The following is an 18,329-nucleotide window of genomic DNA, read 5'->3' on the forward strand; positions in this document are numbered from 1 at the left end:
ACTTTGCAACTATCCTGGGCCAAAAGTGTTAAAACTGAGACCTGATGGAGAAATCTGCTCAACTAGCGCATTTCCACCACAACTACTCCAAAAGGGAGTCTTTCAAAGTAAAATTCCTCCATCCCTGTTCCTTAAAGATTTGACCGCACATTTTAACAGCCACACGTTTTAATAACCGTGCGTTTTAACAAGTAAATGCCGTCTCGGGGCAGGCAGTGTGGCCGGGTGTCCCAACACAGAGAATGTCACGGCTCACGCTGACTGCAGACACCCAGGCCAACAAATCCTCCTCTGACGTGTGGGTTTTCTTTCGGTCCTGCCAAGCGACATGTGGGATCTCAAGTTCCTGCTCCAGGGATCGAACCCGAGTCCCCTGCAGCGGAAGCGGGGAGTCTTACCCACTGGCCCACCAGGAAGTCCCCTGATCTGTGTCTTTGAATCTCCCTAGTTTAATACAGGAGGGCAGAAGAGTCAAAAGAAAAAGCAGTTCTTGTCCCTGAGAAGTCAGACCATCTCCACTGGCTCCTGAGCCCCGCGCTGGCGGGCTGACGCCAGGGACGGCGGGAGCCTCTCTGCTCCGCCAGAGCCGCTACTTCCCTGAATCATGTTTAAAATGACAGCGACCGGGCCGAGAGCATCGCTGCCAGCAGCCTTGCAGCAGCTCGGCCCAGGAAAGCGGGCTTCGCGGGGACAGGGTTGACTGGGAGCGGGCGAATCCTCAGAAGGGCAGGGAGGAGAGGCTGGCTCAGGAGGACGACCTTTCCTCCCCACAACGACACGCTGACCCCCTTCCAGGCGGGGTCCATCAGAGCCAGCTGGGGGCAAAGCTGCAGAGCCCAAGGGCAGACTCTTCCCTCATGGGGCACATCCGACCTGCTGGGCATTTAATAACCAGAGAGCAGCCTCGCCACCCGTGAGGCCAACAGCGGGAGGGAGAGGGACATGCCCGGGGCCGGCAAGACCCAGCACAGCCAGCGGGGGGAGCAGGGGACCTCTGGTCGGGGAGGGGGTCGGGGCGAGGGGATGGCACCCCTGCCTGGCTCTGTCACCCCTGCCACCCTGTCCTGTCCCTGAAGGGCACAGGAGCCGACTCCTGGGGCTCTCAGGGTGGGGCAGCCTGCAGACCCTTGGAGTGAAAGTGAAGTTCGCTCAGTAATGTCCACTGTTTGTGACCCCAGGGACTATGCAGTCCATGGAATTCTCCAGGCCAGAATACTGGAGTGGGTAGCCTATCCCTCCTCCAGGGGATCTTCCCAACCCAGTAATCAAACCCAGGTCTCCTGCATTGCAGGCAGACTCTTTATCAGCTGAGCCACCAGGGAAGCCCAAGAACACTGGAGTGGGTAGCCCATCCCTTCTCCAGGGACCTTCCTGACCCAGGAATCGAACTGGGGGTCTCCTGCATTACAGGCAGATTCCTTACCAACTGAGCTATCAGGGCAGCCTGGGGAGCCGGCAAACCAAAGCTTGTGGAAAAGATCAGGTGCTGAGTGTGTGCTGGTTGGAATAGGTCAGGGCTGTCTGATCAGTGGTGTTCCTCGGACCCCCTTCAAGGGATATCAAGGCACACAAACAAATTTCTAACAATAACAGGTACCGCTCAAGAAAAATTATTCTGGCGCTTGCTAAAGACAATGAAGAAGACTTTATTCAAGGGACCCCTGCCATGGGTTTGCAGCAGGGGACCGAGATGGAGCTCCTGCCCCACAAGAGGTGGGGGGGGGGCAGTGAGCTGCAGCCCAGGGGCAGGTGGGTGGCCAGTGGGGGCAGGGCAATTCTTTGTAAACTGAGCTGAAGGTGGGTCAGGGTCACCACGCCTTGCCTGGGGTCGTGGGGGTGAGGAGCTGGACCACAGGCCAAGGGTGGTCAAACGCTGAGGCTGGCCAGGGGTCCTCTCTAAATCGACACAGCAGGATTCTGGCTGAAACCAGGCGCAGTGGGCCCACCAAGGACAACACAGAAGCCCAAGGTCCGGCCAGTGGGAAAGAAGGGCTGGGAGAGGCGGGCTCAAGTCTGAAGGGGGAGAACTCTTGGCGGCGCGCATCTCATGGTTCCAAACTCTGCCTCTTGCCCGCCTGGGGATCAGCCACAGTGATCAGACTGAGAAACAGGCTCACAGCCACCACGGTTACCTCTGCCCCTGGGGTGCAGGCTCCTGGGCTTTAGTTACACCTGCACCACCATGACAGCTCCTTAGCCAACCCACTGGCAGGGAAGGCTTCCTACACCGCTGCAAGTCAGGTACGATGAACAGTATTTTATACTGAATATATCTGAGCCGCTTGCTTGATTAAATCACACTGTAGCTTTACAGACTATCTGCTGGTAATTCCTACTTGAGTTTAATTTACTAGCTTTCACCAGTGAAAATACATCAGCTGACACGTGATGTCTGCTGGGGGAAAAATACAACACAACCCAGCGTCATTGGAAATAATAGCAGTGCATTCTAGAGAACGCTTTTAGCTACACTGGCTTGCTTACTTAACACACATGGAAGCTTGGACCAAAGGTGAAGAGCCTTTCTGCCTAAATTACTGGTTCCCAGCTGGACTCACACAGAACTCAGTCACCCCCAGTCTCCCCATATCTGAAAGGGCATTGCCCACTGGAGCCCCATAGGGACTCATCCACACCCGGGCTCTTGCACGAACATCACTCTTTATCTCCTGCTCCAGTCCCTGTCTCAGAGTGCCAGCACCTCCAGCCCACTCATTAATTTTGGCTCAGAGGTTAAAGCGTCTGCCTCCATTGAGGGAGACCTGGGTTCAATCCCTGGGTTGGGAAGATCCCCTGGAGAAGGAAATGGCAATCCACTCCAGTATTCTTGCCTGGAGAATCCCATGGACGGAGAAGCCTAGTAGGTTACAGTCCACGGGGTCGCAAAGAGTCGGACACGACTGAGCGACTTCACCTCACCTTACCTTACCTAAGAAACTATCCACCTGACATGCAAGAAACAGCGTGCAATCCTGGGTAATCGACAAAGCAGTTGATGTGGACAAATATGCCATTTTTTACTCAGTGTGTTTTATTTCATTCCTGCACTTCTAAATGCATGAAAAATATACAGAAATGGTCTTGGTGAGGGCTCCCCCAGTAGCTCAGATGGTAAAGCATCCACCTGCAATGCAGGAGACCTAGGTTCGATCCCTGGGTCGGGAAGATTTCCCTGGAGGAGGAAATGGCAACCCACTCCAGTATCCTTGCCTGTAGAATCCCATGGACAGAGGAGCCTGGTGGGCTACAGTCCATGGGGTCACAAAGAGGCAGGCACAGCTGAGTCACTAACACACAAGTCTCGGCTACATCAGGGCGGTGGAGGACGCTCAGTGAATAGGCCAAAGAGGTGAAAGAAAAAGGGGAGAATCTACAGAGCGGACTCACAGACACAGAAACAGTCTTGTGGTTGCCAAGAGGGCGGAGAGGGGGGAGGGAGGGCTGGGCCATGCACACTGTTATACGCAGGATGGATGAGCAACAAGGTCCCACTGTAAAGCATGGGGAACTGTACTCAATATCCTGAGATAAACCACAATGGAAAAGAATACGAAAATGAATGTGCATATATATATGCATAGCTGAACCGCTCTGCTGCACAGTAGAAATTAACACAACAGCGTAAGCCAGCTATTATTGTTGTTTAGTCGCCGAGTCGTGTCCGGCTCTTCTGTGATCCTATGGACTGTAGCCCCGCATGCTCCTTTGTCCATCAGACTCTCCAGGCAAGAACACTGGAGTGGGTGGCCATTTCCTTCTCCAGGGGAGCTTCCTGCCCCAGGGATGGAACCCTCATCTCCTGTTTGGCAGGAAAATTCTTTACTGCTGAGCCGCCTGGGAAGCCCAAGCAAACTATACTTCAATCAAACAATTTTTTTTTAAGGGGTGAAATCTCAATAGTTTTAGTTGTCTTTTCACATATTTCTGAATAAGAAACAATACTTTGGGGGTGTTTTCCTGGATGTAAGGAAAGAAAGTGAATAATGAAATTGCAAAGATAAGCCGACCACAAATAAGGAATTAAGTCTAGTGTCTTCAAAATGGAACAAAGCATAAATAAGTAAAACAGTAAACAAATTAAGTATTCACTAAAAAGGACTTCCCGAATGGCTCAGCAGTTGGGGAATCTGCCTGCAATGCAGGAGACCCAGGAGACACAGGTTCGATCCCTGGGTCGGGGGGAAGATCCTCTGGAGAAGGAAATGGCATTCCACTCCAGTATTCTTGCCTGGAAAATCCCATCAAAAGAGGAGCCTGGGAAGTTACCGTCCATAGGGTCCCAAAGAGTCGGACAGGCCAAGGCATGTGCTGAGGCTGAAAATGGACTATTTCTGTGGTCTCCAATGACCTGCTGTTGCTGCTGTCCAAAAGCCCAATAAAACAAGGATTAACATGGGATTTCCTTGGGTGCATTTACTGAAACTACCTGAAAATTATTTTAATTACAAATGGTTTTCCTGGAAACCTCCCAGGATCAACAGCTTACCAATCAAGGATCAAGAATACGTTTGAATGCTTTAACTTCCCAGGAAGTTTTCTTTTTTCCCCCCAAGAATGGAGCCAACATTGCTATATTTGCTAATAGTCCCTTAACTTTTACTTTATGAGGATACCAGGTTTCCTTTAAAAAGGGTAAGTAAAGTGTATTCATATGCGCACATGGATAATGACTGATTATCTGTGAGCACTGGAAATGGGAACAAATTGACAATCGATATAGTTAGGACACTGAACTCCAACGGCGCCAGTGATTTCACAGGACTTACATCCTACACAGCAGCTTCCGTATGTGTCTTTGCCTCTCTCACCAGATGCTAAATTCACTGAGGGCAGGGGTCAGACATTCATCTCTCAACTGCTTAGCACAGGGCACATGGAATGTGTAGATAACTGAGCAAATAAATAAATGAATGAAACTCTTCTCTACTCACGTTTGCCACTATCAGTACCCCAGGGAGTGCGTGTCTGTGTGCTAAGTCACTTCAGTCGTCTCTGACTCTGTGGGACCCTACGGACTGCAGCCCGCCAGGCTCCTCTGTCTATGAGATTCTCCAGGCAAGAACACTGGAGTGGGTTGCCACGCCCTCCTCCAGGGGATCTTCCCGACCCAGGGATCACACTTGCCTCTCTGACGTCTCCTGCTTTGGCAGGCAGGTTCTTTACCACTAGCGCCACTTGCGAAGCCCCACCCCAGGGAGAGGACCTGCCTTTTGTCCTTCTCATTCATCCCCAACTGTCTTTCAGTAACAACATCAAAATCAGGTGAAATGACAAACAGAACCAAATTCCTGGCTTTGCTAAGCCCAAGCAAAAGCAGTGTTCCCTAAATGAACCGACCTTGAATACTGATCCATTTAGCAAACTGGTAGGTAAATTTTACCCTGAGTAAATGATATCCCTTTTCATTAATCAAAGCCCAGTATTCTCTCCAGAACGTTTCCTGGCCAACCTCTCTGAACCTCACCGAGCCCTGAGCCATGCTCTGGAGTCTGCACACACTTGGGAGGTTTTCCTGGGGTACTGAGGGGTGCTGGGCAGGCTTCCTTCCCCAAGATCTGCTAGGTTAGCGCGGCGATGGCAGGGCGGTTTCTGATCGAGAACCCGCCTGAGCTCTGGGTGCCTCGGCTTCAGGACCTGCGCTGTAATGCATTTCTGGACCCCAGGTGACAGGCAAAATAAGGACGAGGAACAGCGGCATCCGGGCCAGATGACGGGGGCTCCATCTTAGCCAGTGGGACCACTGCTAGCTAATGAATCAGGCTGGAATGCAGCCTTTGAGAACTGATCTCTGCCTTTCCTTCCCCAGGGTGCTCAGGGTGGGTGTCCCAATGACTGATTAGTTACCAGGCTGGGGCATAGCACAAGCCATGGGATCTATAGGCCTCGGGGGAGATGGTGGTGGGGGTTGTGCAATCTCAGGTTCAGACAGAACCAGTAGACACTGAACAATATGAAAAACATCAATAAACCTGGAAAATACTTTATCAATACCCATTGCTAGCAATGATTGATTACTGATTTTATCTTCCAGTCTCCATGTTAAACCTTTATGTATAGTAGTTCGGAATCAGCATGTAAAGCCCATGAGGTGGGAGTCATGAGCATCCCCATTTCACAGAGGAGAAGAACGAGGCTGAGGGAGCTGAAGGAACTGCCCTGCTATGAGAGGTAAAAGCGAGACTCTAATTTCAGTGGTTCTACTGCAAAGCCCACCGAGAACTTCCTAACTTCCAGAAAAGGTTCTCTAGGATAATTTTAGGTTATGGAGTACATTCCAAAAATATCCCCTAGAGTAGCTTTCTTTTTAAAAATGAAAATAGCCTTCATCTGTGCATCTTCTAATCCATGGTAAACTCCAAAAAAACACACAACCTGAAATGGCTGAAATTAATGAGAGACAGCACATGCTCTCATAGTAAGAACTTCCCGTCAAACATGTTAGAAGCACGAGCAAGTCACTTTGCTTCCCTGGGCCCCACTTTCTCAACTATAAAATGGACAGTTCGATGAGGCAATAGTTACACCTTCTAGAGGTGCTATGGTTCTTAGGCAATGCTGCCAATGGCCTGAGATCAGAGCTTTCTTGGGGTAGAGGGTCTGGCAGATGCTGAGCCCTGAAGCCTTTCTAGGGTATGCACATAGAAATAGATTCAAGATATCCAAGTTCCATTTAGAAGCCCCCAAAATCATCCTTGCCCAGTCAATGATTTAGCCAACTCAGCTGGCACAGTGCTGACACACTATAAAAACATTTAAGCTGTAATTTATAAACTGATTCCAAATCTTATATTAAGCAACCTGGCTTCTCTGTTTGTTAGAGTTTACCAAATGCTGAGTTCTAAACCTGAACGTCAAGTCAAATGTAAAAGCTATGAAACACCAAGTCTCTCCCTAGGAGCCTTTTTGATAAAGATGATACTGTTTCAATTTCCAAATATAATAACTACTGTTACTTTCCTGTTAATATCACTAGATACTGAATTTAAACAAAACAAACTTGTCAGTCTCTGTGTCTATTTTAAAATATAAATTTCACTGAAAGAATTAAAAAATAAGTTTGTTTTTACAAAGTGAGCTACATTTTTCATTAGAGGAAACACACGTGTGTAAAGCACTTTATACGTCCACTTCTCAGCCCCAAATAATTGACAAGCCTCCTTCCCATATTTCACATTTTCTGGTGAGTGGTTCTTGGTCTCTAATCTGTAACTGAATGAATGAACGGTGGTGGTAATTTAGTCACTAAATCGTGTCCGACGCTTGTGACCCCATGGAGTGTAGCTCACCAGGCTTCCCTGTCCATGGGATTCTCCAGGCAAGAATACTGGAGTGGGTTGCCATTTCCTTCTCCAGGGCATCTTCCCAACCCAGGAATCGACCCCAGGTCTCCTGCATTGCAGGCAGATTCTTTACCGACTGAGCCAGCAAATAGGATTCTTTGGGGAACACTGGAAGGCAGTTGGGCAGGAATATGGGATTTACTGGACTGAAGCACAGGTCAGCACTCAGTAGATCCCCCACCAGGTGGAGGCACCATGAGGCCAGGACTGCTCCGTCCTCGGTAGTTTGGATCTACAATGCCCAGAACAGGGCTGTGCACACACACAGCAGGATCTCAGTTAACACTTGCAGAATGATTTGGTTAAGTTTTCAGCAGGATTCTCAGGTTTTGCTCTCAGGGCTTTTCCTCCCTAGCAGTAGAATGAGGAGAGTAACACGTCTACCTGGATTTTCACAGGGATCAACTACGGGCAGCTGCTGAGAGCGTCTGCAGAGACCGGAGCACTGAGTCAGCGCTGGGCATCTTTATCAGCACTTCTGTGCACCTCCAGCCGGGGCACCTGGGTCACACGAACTGCTCACTGATCACGTGCTGACACACTACATTTCTTCCTCATCCGCTTGACCTTCCGCATGTCTGATGGCTTATTTATAGTTTTATTTTGTGTACAGAAATTTTATCTTCACACTGAAGCAACATCACTTCTCTGTCCCCACTCCCCACTTGGTTCCTATTGTATTCTTTTTTGAGGCACTTCCACAGCCCAGAACACTGGTGGTAAATGTATCGTGCCCATAGGATTCCTGACATCCAGAAGGGCCAGTGTTTAGGCTCCTTTACCTAAACAACACCGGAGTTCACTGCCTCCCCTTGGCAAGGACACGAATGGAGGGAGACAAGTAGCTGTATAATAAACTTGGCATTGAGGTATGACGGTAAATACTCTTCTGAGTTTCTATTCTTGTCTACTTTGGTGTTTTTTAAATGCCTGACATCCAGGAAGATGACTTATCCCAATGAACTTATGCTTCATCTGTCAGCGTGAGGTTTAAAGGAAGCCCTCCTCCATTACTGAATTATTGAATGAATAGTTGTATTTGAAAGATATGCTTTATCCTCAGAAACCAGTCACAAAGATCCTACCTAGTCCTTAAAATTCTGATTTAGTGATTTCATAAGAGAAACTTTTAAAACAAGTACTTTTCTGTTGCTGTCATGTCTACTCCTGAGCTTGGCTTAAAGATCTCTTGTTACAGAACCCATGCCTGTATCTAATATCATGGCAGCCAGGACAAAGAAACCCAAGATGAAAAATGTGACATTGTTCCCACTGATGTGACTTCATTAGAAGCAAACACATCAAAACCTCTGTAGGTACCAGCCTTGTGGCAAAGGCAAGGAAAGGACAATGTCAAAAGAAATCTCTAGGTTGTGTCCACTAGCTTCACCCCCACCCCTCCTCCCCTCAAAAAAAAAAAACCCACAATGTCTCTTTTCTTCACTTAAACATGCTTCACAGTTTGGTCATCTATAGATTCAACCATGTAGTTTGGACACTGGAATGCAGAGCATAAGATGTGATTGTTGAAATACAAAACACATTAGAGGACCGTGCATAGACCACTTGGAAACCTGAAGATGACAAGGTGCAGGACTGAGAAAAGGGTCCTCTGGGTTTCAGAATGAATCCATATTACACCCAGAGGCACAAGGCTATTGCATCAGGCACTTTACTACGGAGCACCATTTCAGACTAGTCCAGGTGGATTGTGGTGCTGCCCTAAAAAAAAAAAAAAAATCCCTTTTGTCAGTTCCACACTTATTTCAAATACACGAACAATCTACACTACATGGTAGTATCTGTGTGGCTTTGGTCTCTGTAAAATAAACCTGATCAACACCAGCCCAGGGTGGGGCTGGGGAGGCTGTGTACTTGGGACTTCTGAGGTGCCACAGCGAACGGCACAGGCTGAAACCCTTTCCACCCAGAGCACCCTGTGGGCACCCAGGGTGACTATCCAAAATCCTGCACAGAGCGTGGAACAAAACTGGTTAGAGATTCAACGCGGGCAGAGCTTAGTTCCCGCTGAGGATCCGAAGACCCGTCCAAGGATTTACTAAGTCCCGACAATAACATTCGGTTTTAGGAAGATCGGAGCGGCTCTCAACTTTAGCTCCCTGACACGGGTCGCAGGGTGACCGTGCATCTGACAATCGGAAGGGCTCGCGACGGCCCCAAGACCCGCAGCCTCCTCCAGGGCGCGGCGGGGACCGGGGTACCTGCGCGCTCAGAGGCGAGGGCATTTACCTCGAGTCGGCTAAGACTGGAGCTCTTGGAGCGCGACTTCTTGCGCAGGTACACGGAGAAGAACCTGCGCACCGTGAACTTCTTCATGCTCAGCTCCATCTCCCGGAGCCCAGCCGCGAGGAGCCGCAGGGCCGGAGGACGCGCATCCCCGGCGCATCCCAGGCGCGCGGGGTCAGGTCCGCTCGCGGGCGCGAGCGGCCGGGGAGCCCGGCACGGCGGCCATCGGCGCGGGGCGCGGGCGGCGGGCACAAAGGGCAGGCCAAGCCGGCCACAGCGGCCGGGGGCCCAGCGCTCCCGCCTCCTCCCTCCTCCTCCTCCTCCTTCTCCTCCTGGTCCAGCCTGCGAGGACCAGCCCCAGGCAGCCCCGCCCCTCCGCGCCCCGCCCATGGCCACTACCGCCAATCAGCGCCCGTCGCTCCGCCCGGCCTCCGCCACTATGACCAATCAGAGTCTGCCGCCCCGGGCTCTCCCCTCCCTCTCCTCCTCCTCCTCCTTCTCCTGCTGGTCCACCCTGCGGGGACCAGCCCCGGGGAGCCCCGCCCCTCCCTGCCCCGCCCACAGCCACTACCGCCCATCAAAACCCGCCGCCACGCCCGGCCCTCCGCCACCGTGGCCAATCAGAACCTGTCGCCCCGAGCTCTCCCCTCCCCCTCCCCCTCCCCCTCCTGGTCCTGCCTGCGAGGACCAGCCCCAGGCAGCCCCGCCCCCGTCTCCCCGCCCACAGCCACTACCGCCAATCAGAGCCCGCCGCAACGCCCGGCCCTCTGCTACTACAGCCAATCAGAGCCTGTCGCCCCGGGCTCTCCCCTCCCCCCAACTCCTCCTCCTCCTCCTGTCCGGGAGAACTAGTCCTGGACAGCCCCTCCCTGCCCCGCTCCCCCACCACTCCACCAATCAGAGCCCGCCGCCACGCCCGGCCACGCCCACCTCCTTGTTCCCCGCCACTACCACCAATCAGCGCCCAGCGCCCCACTGCCCCAGGCTCTCGCTTCTTCTCCCCGCCCCGTCCTTCCGCGTACGCGCTCGCTGTGGCTCCGCCCCCAACGCCCCTTCCACCAATCAGCACCCCCGACGGCGCATCCCTAATGAGCCCGCGGAGGGGACCGCGGCGCCGCGCGGGGCGAGCTGCGCGGCTGCTCGGCAGCGACTGTCGCTGTCTCTCTCTCTCTCTCTCTCTCTTTGGTTGGCCTGCTGGGCTGTTTTCCTAGCTTGGGATGTCATTATGTTTTCTTTCCTTAAAGCATCCATATAAGGACTTGGCCCTCATGCGTTTCTCTGCAGAGCAAAACTTTGCTGATTAGCAAACACTTCTAGAAAACGGAACAAAACAGGGTGGAGTGTGCGCCAGGAGCCTGCACACGTGAGCTCTACACCGCTCTTCGCCCCTTGGCCCCAGCGGCCCTCCCCTTGAGCGCGTCCCCGCAGCCCGGGCGCCCGACCTGGGGGTCCGCCAGTCTTTGCCTGGTGATGAGTGGACCCCAGCGCAGCCCAGGGCGGCCGCGCCCAGCGGGGGAAGCCTCCGCGGCTGTGTTTGGAGAACAAAGACATACATCCGTTCTCCATGACCTCCGACTCCATATATAGAAAATTACCCAAACGGAAGATTTACCGAGTGTCCTGAGTGTCCTGAGTATCCTGACAAGGCCCTCAGAAACCAGCTGCTGGCTGTAGGGCTGCAGGGGATTTGCCCTAAGGGGGAACACAGTTCCCGCCCGCCCCCCCCCCACCCCCGAAATGCTCATCAGAGGGCCGGAGTCCGGTCCAGATTTGTGACCTTTGGACTTTGTGCAGCCTTTTCTGTTTTCCTTTTGTGCATTGTCCACGTATTTTTGTTTAAAACACAGACCAGACAATCTCATTAACAAACTACCACCACGCCCTGAAAAGTCCAGAAGCATCGGTGCACGCGGCGCTGTGTGACAAGTACTGCTTTGCCAGGCAGATTGTGAAAAATCTACCTGTCATATGATCCCCTGGCTTAATCAAAGGCTGCATTAATACTGGTGTCAGGCTATCTTTGCTTCAGCGAGTCAACAGCGGAGGCTCCTAGAAAAGAACTGGTAAGTTCATGCTGCATCTGGGTCAGCAGGTGAGGTCAGGCACTCTCTGGGGTTGAACGGGGGTAAGCACAGTTGAGCATCCAGATGCTGGTGTTGCCATTTCCTTGCTGGATGAGCCTGAGCACACTTGCATGTTCTGTGTTCCCACTGTGCATCTCTAAAATGAAAACAGGCCGCAAACCGGGTCCTGCTTCCTGCAAGGACTCTGCTCGGGGCCCATTATCCCTACTCTGCAGAGGAGCTTCCTACCACCCTGTGTCTCCCGCCAGCACCACTCAGGCATCCCAGCTCTAAACAAAGACAGGCTAGGGCTGTGCCATGTGGCTGCTCTGGCAAAAAGAGCACTTGATGGACAGCAGACATCAGGCTGGTCACCGGTTCCAGGAATGAGGAAGGGGCCGGCTGTTGGTAGATGATACAACTAGTCAGACAGGATTACGGCTTGCCAGGGATGCTAGTTCAAGGGCACCCTGTGCCAGACAAACACCTTGGGGTAGGTCCAGATCAAGGCTTGTGTTTCACCAACAAGAGCATTTGACCTGTTGTAACAAGACAGGAAAGACATTGTCTATGGGACGTTCAGGATCCCCCATGTTCGAATGCTACAAAATGGCTCTATTGAACTTGGACATCTCAAAAGAAAAATAAAAGTAGCTTTCATATTTCAACTGAGGAATTTATTTCATTGCTAGAACAAGTCTGTTTGCTTTTGTCCCAGTAAAACAGAGATACATCAAAATCTCTAGCCACCATTTTCCACCACTGTGTGTGCTAATGCAACCAAACCCTCCAGATCAGCAAATCTTGGGTAGGTATCAGGGCCCACTTTAACCTGACTCCAAACGATCCCTAGCAAATATTGGGAAAGAAAAGATGAACTTAATAAAGGCTGGTGCCCAGATGATAGAGTGGGGAGGCTTCGAGAGAAGACCAAGAACTCAGAGACCGCTGATTATCCTGAGTTTCTTCCTGACTTAAGCAAGATCCATCTGGGACTGAATTCAATGGCTGCTGCTGCTTCTAAGAGAGGACCAGACTGGTCAGTGTGCATTCAAATGGGTTGAACACAGGATTACAGAGCTCCTCTGAGTACCTGGCCTTGTGCTTGGCATGCGGGAGCACAGCATGATTACAACATGGCCCCTGACCTCCAGAAGTTCACAGCTGTGTGCTAGAGAAGGAAAGTGAATAGACAGATCTGATGTAGGTTTTACACAACGTTGAAGAAACATGTAAGAAAATGCTCCATGAACAGAGATGAACGAAGAGTTGACCCTGACTGGAGAAGCCAAGGAGGAGGGAGCTTTGGGGTGAACTCTGGGGACGAGGAGACGTGTTCTGTGAAGGCAGAGGAGGTGGGGTCCCAGGCTGTGGAAGAACAGAGTTATTGGAACAAATACAATCTCATAATTGAGTAATGAAAACTAAATTTTGTACCAAGTCCCGAAAACACAGAAGGCAAAGGATTTGAGAATCCCAAGGATGATAACAGGGAGCTGTTCTTCTCTGAGAATAGGCTGCCCTGGGCAGGAAGAGGAGGCAGGCTTTTGTCAGGAAGGTAACTGGCAAAGTCCGTGCCCTCCCACCTTGCTTTCCCTCCACCCAGAGGGCTTTCAGGGGTTGGGAGGATGCCCCTCCTTTATTTCAAGCCCCGCCATGAGAGCTGTGATGTCTGGGGGTCAGGATTCTACAGGAGGGAGTAGGGCAGCCCCAGGTGCAGGGAGGCCCCAGGAGGAGCTGTTCAGAGTGGCCTGCATCCCAGGGTGCTGAGCAGAAAGGATGTACCAATGTCTCCACACATGGTGGCCCAGCGGTGAAGAACCCGCCTGCCAGCGCAGGAGATGTGCGTTTGATTCCTGAGCTGGGAAGATCCTCTGGAGGAGGAAATGACAACCCACTCCAGTACTCTTGCCTGGAGAATTCCATGGACAGACGAGCCTGGCAGGCTACAGTACTTGGGGTCACAAAGAGTGGAACAGGACTGAAGCAACTAAACAACAACAGACCAGGGGTGGCCAGGCATGAGAACTCTAAGTAACCCCCAAATAAGAGGCTGCTCTCCTGTAAGTGGGCTGCAGCCTGGGGGACTGGGGTTCTCTGGCCACAGTAACCTCGGAAGAAGACAAGACGGCTGTCCATGAGAGAAGGGGTCAGGCCGGGTCCAGAGAGCAAGATCAGCTGGGCCAGGAGCAGTTTAAGTATACCTTTGTCTCTCCTCTCCTCCTGCTCTGACCCTCAAAGGGATGCTGCAGCTTCCAGTGGGATGGACACTCAAGCCAGGCAAAGAGAAGGCCTGAGTTTGATCAGCCCTTAGGACACAAGACACTAACTTCTTAATCAGGTTTGAAACCTAAGGTGAACGTGGTTGTGTCTTGTTCAAGAAGGGGAAGAAAGCCATGAAACCTGCCAGCCGCCTTCCACTGTTCACTCTTTGAACAAAGAATGGAAGGGGTGTGATGGCCCAAGCACAAGCCAGGTCTGTGCAACAGACCAGCTGCAAGGGGTGTGCTCAGAGCTGAGTCGGCAATTCAGGGTCGAACTCGGAGATTCAGATTCGATGTGTGAGCACCATGGAAGTCAGAAGCCCAGGGTGGGGGGTGGCAGGGCTCTGCCTTCCCTCTGAAGTGGACTAAATACCCTTACCTTGCAGACAAGGAGGACAAGGAGGGACAAGTCTCCCCTTAGACATCGTGAGCACAGCCATCCCTGACACAGGCTGTGGCCCTAATTCACTATCTGTGTAGCTTAAAAACAGCAACGGAAATTTAAGTTGAGAATTTAAAGGGGTCTCATGGAGAAGGAAATGGCAACTCACTCACTTGCCTGGAGAATCCCATGGACAGAGGAGCCTGGTGGGCTGCAGTCCATGGGGTCACAAAAGAATCAGACACGACTTAGCAAGTAAACTACCACCATTTATCCAGTACTCTTTCCTGGAAAATCCCATGGACGAAGGAGCCTGGTAGGCTACAGTCCATGGGGTCACAAAGAGTTGGACAGGACTGAGCAATTTCACGCACTATAGAGTGCTTACGAGGTACCAAGAGATTGTCATGGATTATGTATTTATTATGAATAATCATGAGATTTCTTTTATTATTCTCATTTACAGCTAATAAAGTTCAGAAGCAAAAAAATAAATAAAGTGGTCTCAGATGGTTCTCTGCAGTGGTACAGAATCTGCCTTCCAACGCAGGAGATGCAGGTTCAATACCTGGGTCAGGAAGATCCCCTGAAGGAGGAAATAGCAACCCATTCTAATATTCTTGCCTGGAGAATCCCGTGGACAGAGGAGCCTGGTGGGCTACAGTTCATGGGAGCATGAGTCAGACATAACTTAGTGACTAAGTCACCACCACCACCAGTATTCTTGTTGGAAAATTCCATGGACTGAGGAGCCTGGCAGGCTTTAGTCCACGGGGTCACAAAGAGTTGGACACAACCGGGTAACTGAGCACACACGGGTGGTTCTTAGCTCAGGGGTCTAACAGAAACACTCAGAAATGCTCTCTAGAGAAATCCACATTAAACCCAGGATTCAAAGAATTCTTTGCATACAGCTTCCAGGAGCTCACAGCCACTGAACAGGGACACGGTGGGGGGGGGGGGGGAGGGCGTCAGCAAAGTCAGCAAGACAGCCAACTACAGAATCAGACGTGTGGACTTCAGCTCTTGGACTTAGCCAGGTGTCAGATATAAAATTAAATCTAATAAGTTTAAAGAAATAAAAGAAACGAAAATACGATCAACAGGACTCCCCTGGTAGTCCAGTGGTTGAGAATCTGCCTGACAGTTCAGGGGACACAGGTTTGATCTCTGGTCTGGGAAGATCCCACATGCTGCGAGGCGGCTAAGCCCGTGTACTATACAACTACTGAGCCTGTTCTCTGGAGGCCACTCTCCCCAACAGGAGAAGCCGCTGCAATAAGAAGCCTGAGCACCGCGCCTACAGAGTAGCCCCCGCTTGCCGCAACTAAAGAGAGGCTACAGGAAGCAGTGAAGATCAGCGCAGCCCCAGATTAAATAAATACGTAAATAAGTATTTTTAAAAAGAAAATATGATTAACAAAGAAGAGACTCTAAAAAGGAACAAAGTGCTTCTGGAAATGAGACAATGCAGTCCCGGACGCCAAGCAGGTACAGCTGAATATAAACATCCTCTTTATCAGAAAGCAAATTCAACGCGGCTGTGGCAAGGTGTGCGCAATCTCAAAAACGCTGCGGTGAGAAGCGCTGCATTGTGGAACGTACGTCAGAAAGGGAAACATCTGGAATGACGCTCCTACTCGCTCTTCTGATTATGACTGTGCCGAAATCCTCTGAGCCTCTAGAACTGGGGCTGACTTTGTCAAGGGGTATAGCTGGCAATGTCTGGGGACATTCTGGGGTCTCACAACTGGGGGTGACGGGAAGGCTGCTGCTGGCATCTCGAGGGCAGAGGCTGGGGGTGCTGGTGAATCTCTGCAGCGCCCAGGACGTCCCCACAGAGGATGACCCCGTGCAGAACTCGCCAGTGCCGAGGTGAGAAAGACCCCTCTGTGAAACCCGTCTACCTTCCTCACAAGCTCATCACTGCAAGACTGGCAATCCACACAGGAAACCAAAATGAGAAAGTGCTCCGTACACTGAAAAGTGCTCCACAAAGACGTTATTTGTTAAAATCCTAGAGTTCCACCCAGGAAGATCAATGACATGCACGGGAAAGGAGTAGCCCCCCACTCCACGTTCTAGAATGCTAGTCTGGAAGCTTGCTCCATCGGTCTGTGTCATCCGGTGTAGGGCACGGCCAGTCACCCCATCACCCGAAGCAGAAGATGAGACCACCAGCACTGTGTCACGCGTGGGTTCCGTGTGCAGTGACTGCCCTGAGACCGTCTCCACAGTATTCCTGTCCCCTCCTCTCCAGCTGTTCTCACCAGAGCATGGTGCTTCCGGGCTCAAGGCCATGCCCCACAAGTCATCTGCAGTCTGCCAACCAACGTGACCTTTTTAGAAGCAGAGCCCGAGGGGTGGGGAGTCTATTCTGCATGCGGTGCCTCTCCTCCTGGGCCCTCCGCGCTCACCACTGGGTGAATAGGAGAGTCCAGCCTCCGTGGGGCCACAGCCGCTCCCAGGGCGTCCTTCCTGCCCCTCCCACCTCCTCAAGATGCAGCATTGCTCCGGGAGGCCTACTGAAATCCGTGCCCCACAGGCGGTGCCAGGGCGCCGTCGCTGGGGTCCTCGTTTTCCTTACCTGCTAGATAACCGCTGCTGGCCTCTGTTAGCTTCTCACGCTCACGTGGACACGCTCGGGATGGCCACTGTGCACAGCACTCTGACACACTGGCTTAAAGGAATTTGGTGATGACTGTTGGTTCTGAAGCTCTGGGCCTGCATTATTATTCCATCTCTGTGATACACTGTGAACGCTATGAACCAGACACAGAGAACCCATTTACGAGGTGGAGACACTGAGGCCCAGGGAGGTGAACCGACCGTCTAAACTTATACAACAGGACAAGAAGAATTCAGACAAGGTCTGCGTGTGCAGATCCTCACAGATTCACAGCACTGCACTAGCTGGGTGTCAAAGAAGCCACAAGAAGGGCTGGCTACCAGGGGAGACAGGCCAGGGTCCTCCTTTCCCTGGACACCCGCCCTTAACCGAGAAACGCCCCTGGGGCCGATATTCCGGTGTCAGAGCGTCTCCCAGGCCAGCTCTGGTGGCGGCCTCCAGGGGCTTCATCGCGTGTGTCCTTGGCGGCAAGATGCGTACCCTGGGAGCAGGGAGGCCAGGTGTCCTTGTGAAAAGCCAGCTTACTCCTGAGGCCGTGGAGGGACGCCAGGGTGAGGCTCTGACCACGTGCGCGAGCCGGGGCAGGGCGTTTGCAATCATTACCGTACACGCGCTCACTGGGTCTTCTCTGATTATGAGTTTTAAAGCGGGGAGGGGCGGCCTTGCGTTCACTGGGAGGTGCCGGCATCTGTAGGACTTCCGGGTTTGCGCTTCACTGTTTGTTATGGGTTGGGTCGTGCCCACTCTAAATACGTATGCTAAAATCTGACCCCCAGAACCTCAGATTGCGGCTTTATTTGGAGAGGGTCACGGCAGGTGTAATTGGGAAGATGAGGTCGTGCTGGAGCAGGGAGGGCCTCGCCCGGCATGACTGGTGTCCTCAAAAGAAGGGCCGCGTGGAGGCCGAGACGGCGGAGGAGGCCGCAGGGACACGGATGGGGAGGACGGAGCGGGGCGGTCCCAGCCGGGAGTGAGAAGAGGCGGGAAGATTCCGAGCAGCTGGGCCCTGCACCCTGACCTTGGACTTCAGGCCTTCGGACTGTCAGACAGTACGTGTCTGGCGTTTGAAGCTCTGGTCTGTGGGGCTCTGCGTTTGTCACCCTTTGTTATGGAGGCAAACACACTCCCCATCTCACACATTTGCAGTGACTTCCTGACAAGCACGTCACTAGGGAGGCTCACGACCAAACGGAGAATTTGCACCAACTGTCTATGAGGAGACTGGGCTGTAAGAGAGATACGCGGCTTTTCCTTGTCAACCCAAGCCCATACATAAACTAGAGAGGAACTTTGAAAGGAAGGGAGCTCACAGGAAAGAGGAAACGGGTTAAAACTAAAGCAGAAAGGATTTTTGTAACTTAAAAAGGAAAAAAACAAACAAAAAACCACCCTCATAATAGAAAA

General features: G+C 51.9%; 1 protein-coding gene across 6 annotated transcripts in view; it reads right to left on the minus strand.

The window, feature by feature from the left end:
* The window catches only part of RPS6KA2 (ribosomal protein S6 kinase A2), a 331,417-nt gene that overhangs the window by 146,839 nt on the left and 166,249 nt on the right, over positions 1 to 18,329 (minus strand). The window contains exon 1 of one of the 6 annotated variants that reach the window (XM_027972652.2): positions 9,591 to 9,886. The exons of the other annotated variants lie outside the window; for them this stretch is intronic. Within the exon in view, the coding sequence (XP_027828453.1) occupies positions 9,591 to 9,689 (99 nt within the window). The 5' untranslated portion in view covers positions 9,690 to 9,886. Of the gene's footprint in view, positions 1 to 9,590; positions 9,887 to 18,329 lie in introns of those variants that run through there. 6 annotated transcript variants of the gene reach the window in all.

This window comes from Ovis aries, chromosome 8, assembly GCF_016772045.2.
Source record: "Ovis aries strain OAR_USU_Benz2616 breed Rambouillet chromosome 8, ARS-UI_Ramb_v3.0, whole genome shotgun sequence".
NCBI lineage: Eukaryota > Metazoa > Chordata > Mammalia > Artiodactyla > Bovidae > Ovis > Ovis aries.